This window comes from Choloepus didactylus, chromosome 4, assembly GCF_015220235.1.
Source record: "Choloepus didactylus isolate mChoDid1 chromosome 4, mChoDid1.pri, whole genome shotgun sequence".
Classification (NCBI taxonomy): Eukaryota; Metazoa; Chordata; class Mammalia; order Pilosa; family Megalonychidae; genus Choloepus; species Choloepus didactylus.
In genome coordinates, this window is record NC_051310.1 from 92,702,493 (window position 1) to 92,705,397 (window position 2,905).

General features: G+C 60.9%; 1 protein-coding gene across 1 annotated transcript; it reads right to left on the reverse strand.

The window, feature by feature from the left end:
• MESP1 (mesoderm posterior bHLH transcription factor 1) lies at positions 1-1,326 on the reverse strand. The gene is made up of 2 exons (XM_037835347.1): positions 628-1,326; positions 1-343 (listed from the first exon to the last, which is right to left on the reverse strand). Exons 1-2 carry the CDS (start codon positions 1,324-1,326, stop codon positions 269-271), a joined length of 774 nt encoding a protein of 257 aa, XP_037691275.1. The 3' UTR covers positions 1-268.
• Positions 1,327-2,905: the final 1,579 nt, after the last annotated feature.

The following is a 2,905-nucleotide window of genomic DNA, read 5'->3' on the forward strand; positions in this document are numbered from 1 at the left end:
TCAGCAAAAACAGTTTATTTACAAATAAATAAATACAAAGTAGGCAGCGCCTCCTGCCTGCCTCAGGGTGTCCATCAGGGGACTCAGGGGCTGGAAAGGGCCATCCAGAGTGGGGACAGGCTCCCACTTGCAGGAATGCCCATGCCGGTATCCCGGATGCCCTCTTCCAGAAGGGAGTCTGGAGAGGGACCGCTTCGAAGGTGCTGAGGCCAAAAGGACCTCGGTGCTCACAGGCACCGCGACAGTCATCTGTTGTCACATGAGCTCCTCAAGCCGGCGGCCACTCCAAGGGCGAAAGGGGCATCCAGGTCTCTAGCAGGGTCACCACGTCGCCAGGAAAGAGCTGCAGGGAGAGAGGGAACAGCTCTACCCCAAGGGACTGTGGCAAGGAAAGGAACCCTGACTGCTGCATGGTCTCTCCCTCCCCTCACCACTTGGGCGCTCCAAGCGCATTATTTTGCTCGGGAGAGCGAGCCAGTGGGGCCAGGCTGCCAGTTTGGGGCGGGGGGGGGGGAGTGCGGCAAGGCGGCCGGTCCCTCACTGGGAGCTGTGCGCAGAAGGCACGGACTGTAGACGGCCCCACGACGGCGCAGGAAGGGAGCTCCGCGTGGGGAAGGAGGTACTGACCGGAGAGGAGGGACCCGGCTCCAGCGACTGCCCTTCGGGACACGCTGCCTCCGCGTAGAGCACCGGCGGGTCGCTTAGCTCCGTCGCTACTCGGCCTCCCGGGCACGGGGGCGGGGATCCCCAGCACGCCGCGGCGCTGCCGACGGATCCCGGGCCCGGGTCAAGCGCCTGCGCCTGCGCCTGCGCGGGGCCGCCGTCGGGGCAGAGCGGGCAGCCCCGAGGGGACGCCGGGTTGTTGCACCGCCGGCGCCCGCGCTGCAGGCTCTCCTCGCTGAGGCCCAGCACGGCCGACAGGTGGCCGATGTAGCGGATGGCCAGGCGCAGCGTCTCGATCTTGGTCAGGTTCTGGCCGGCGGGCGCCACGGACGGCGGCAGAAAGCGGCGCAGCTCGTGCAGGGCGCGGGCGAGCGTGCGCATGCGCAGCTTCTCGCGCTCGCTGGCGCTCTGCCGCTGCCCGCTGCCCAGGCGACTGCCGCGGGCGCCGCGCCTCCTGGCGGCCGGGGCGCGGGCGGCCGGGCGGGCGACGGGCGGCGCGAGGCTCGGCAGAGGGCTGCCGGCCGGGGCGCTGCCCCAGGAGTCCGGGGACGAGACGGGGGAGCAACCGCAGTCCCTGTCGGAGGGCGGCAGCGGCTGGGCTGGACCCCAGCCCGGGGAGAGGATCCAGGACTCGGAGAGCGGCGGGCAAAGGGACCGGGCCATGGCAGCGGAGGCGCCTTTGAGAGCTGGCGGCCGGCGGCCGCTTTATCCCCAGCCTGAGGTGTGAAGTGGCCCCTTCCAGGCCGTATCAGCACATCAAAGCGGGTTCGGGGCCTGGAGGGGGGCGGGGCCTGATCCACTGAACACATGGGGGGCGAAGGTGTGGGCCGGTTTGCTGTGCCAGGTTCGCCCCTCTTGGCTCCTCACTTGGCACCCGACACAACCATTCGGCCCTCCTGCCTGCGCCCAGCGGCCTGGGTGTTGGGCCAGCCCAGCTGCTTAAAGAAAGTGGAGCCGGGGTCCAGTTCCTAGGTTGGGGCCTGCCTTCACCTGTTGGGGACATTATGCAACTCTTTAAATTTTCTTGTACCTTGATTTCCAATTTGTATCATGGGAGCCTCAGAGTATGCTGCAGCCTGGACTCGAGTAACGGACTCGGAGTGAGGGACCCTGATTCAGGCTAGTGATGGCGGAAACACTAATGCATTCCTGGTCTAGGTCTGGGAACTCCATCTGAGGCAGGCTGGGTATGGAGGGGCCTTTCCCTCACCGCACTGGTGGTGAGGAGAAAATACCCCGAGGAAGCTATCCCAGGTAAAGCCAACAAGCTGGCTGGAGCAGGTCGGGTTGCTGGACCATCTGAGCAAGGAGAGAGGTGAGCCTGCTGCCCACAGCCCCACCTGGTAGGATCAGGGCCCGATCTGTTGCTACAGCTGCCACTCTGGCCTCTAGCTGGTGTTCTGCCACTTCTTGGAGCTATAACTGGCTTCACCAATGAAATGTGAGTGGAAATGATGCAGGAAAAGCATTTGACAAAATTCAACACCCCTTCATGATAAAAATTCTCAGCAAACAAGGAATAGAGGGAACTTCTGCAACCTGATAAAAGGCATCGACGAAGAATCTTCAGCTAGCATCATACTTAGTATTGAAAGACTGAAAACTTTTCTCCAAACATTGGGAACAAAGCAAAGCTATCCAGTCTAACCACACCTGTTCAATGTTGTACTGGAAGTTCTAGCCAGGGCAATAAGAAGAGGGAAAGAAATAGGCATGGAGATTGAAAAGGAAGAAATGAAACTGTCTATTACAGACAGTATGACTGTCCACTTAGAAAATCTGGAAAAATCTACATCTTCATCATGGCCCCTCAGGAGTTTGACTTTGCACTCTTGTCTCAATAGCTGCTTCACCCAACTGTCTGCTCTAGAGCCAGACTGTGAGACACTTGGTGCTGGGGTCCCATCTTTGCCTGTTTCTTCTTGATGGGAGTGTTATCTGTGCTCTCTTCTGGTGAGGTTGATGGCTAGCCTGCTTCACAACCTTGAAGGCCAAGTGACGCTGGCATCTTCTTCCTGGGCTCTGCCCACCACTCCCCCACACCTCTCTCTTGTCTTCTACTGCCCTTGGCCTCTTCTAACGCCTCCTCTGCAGTCTGCCCCAACAACCCCAGAATGCTCATGGACACAGCCACATCCAGTAGAGACAATGCCAACCTGGGTGGGGAGATGGGGGACATCAGAGAGGCTGCCTCTTCTCAAAGTGCATGACAGGTCACTACCTTCCTGGGGCCTGGGGTCCA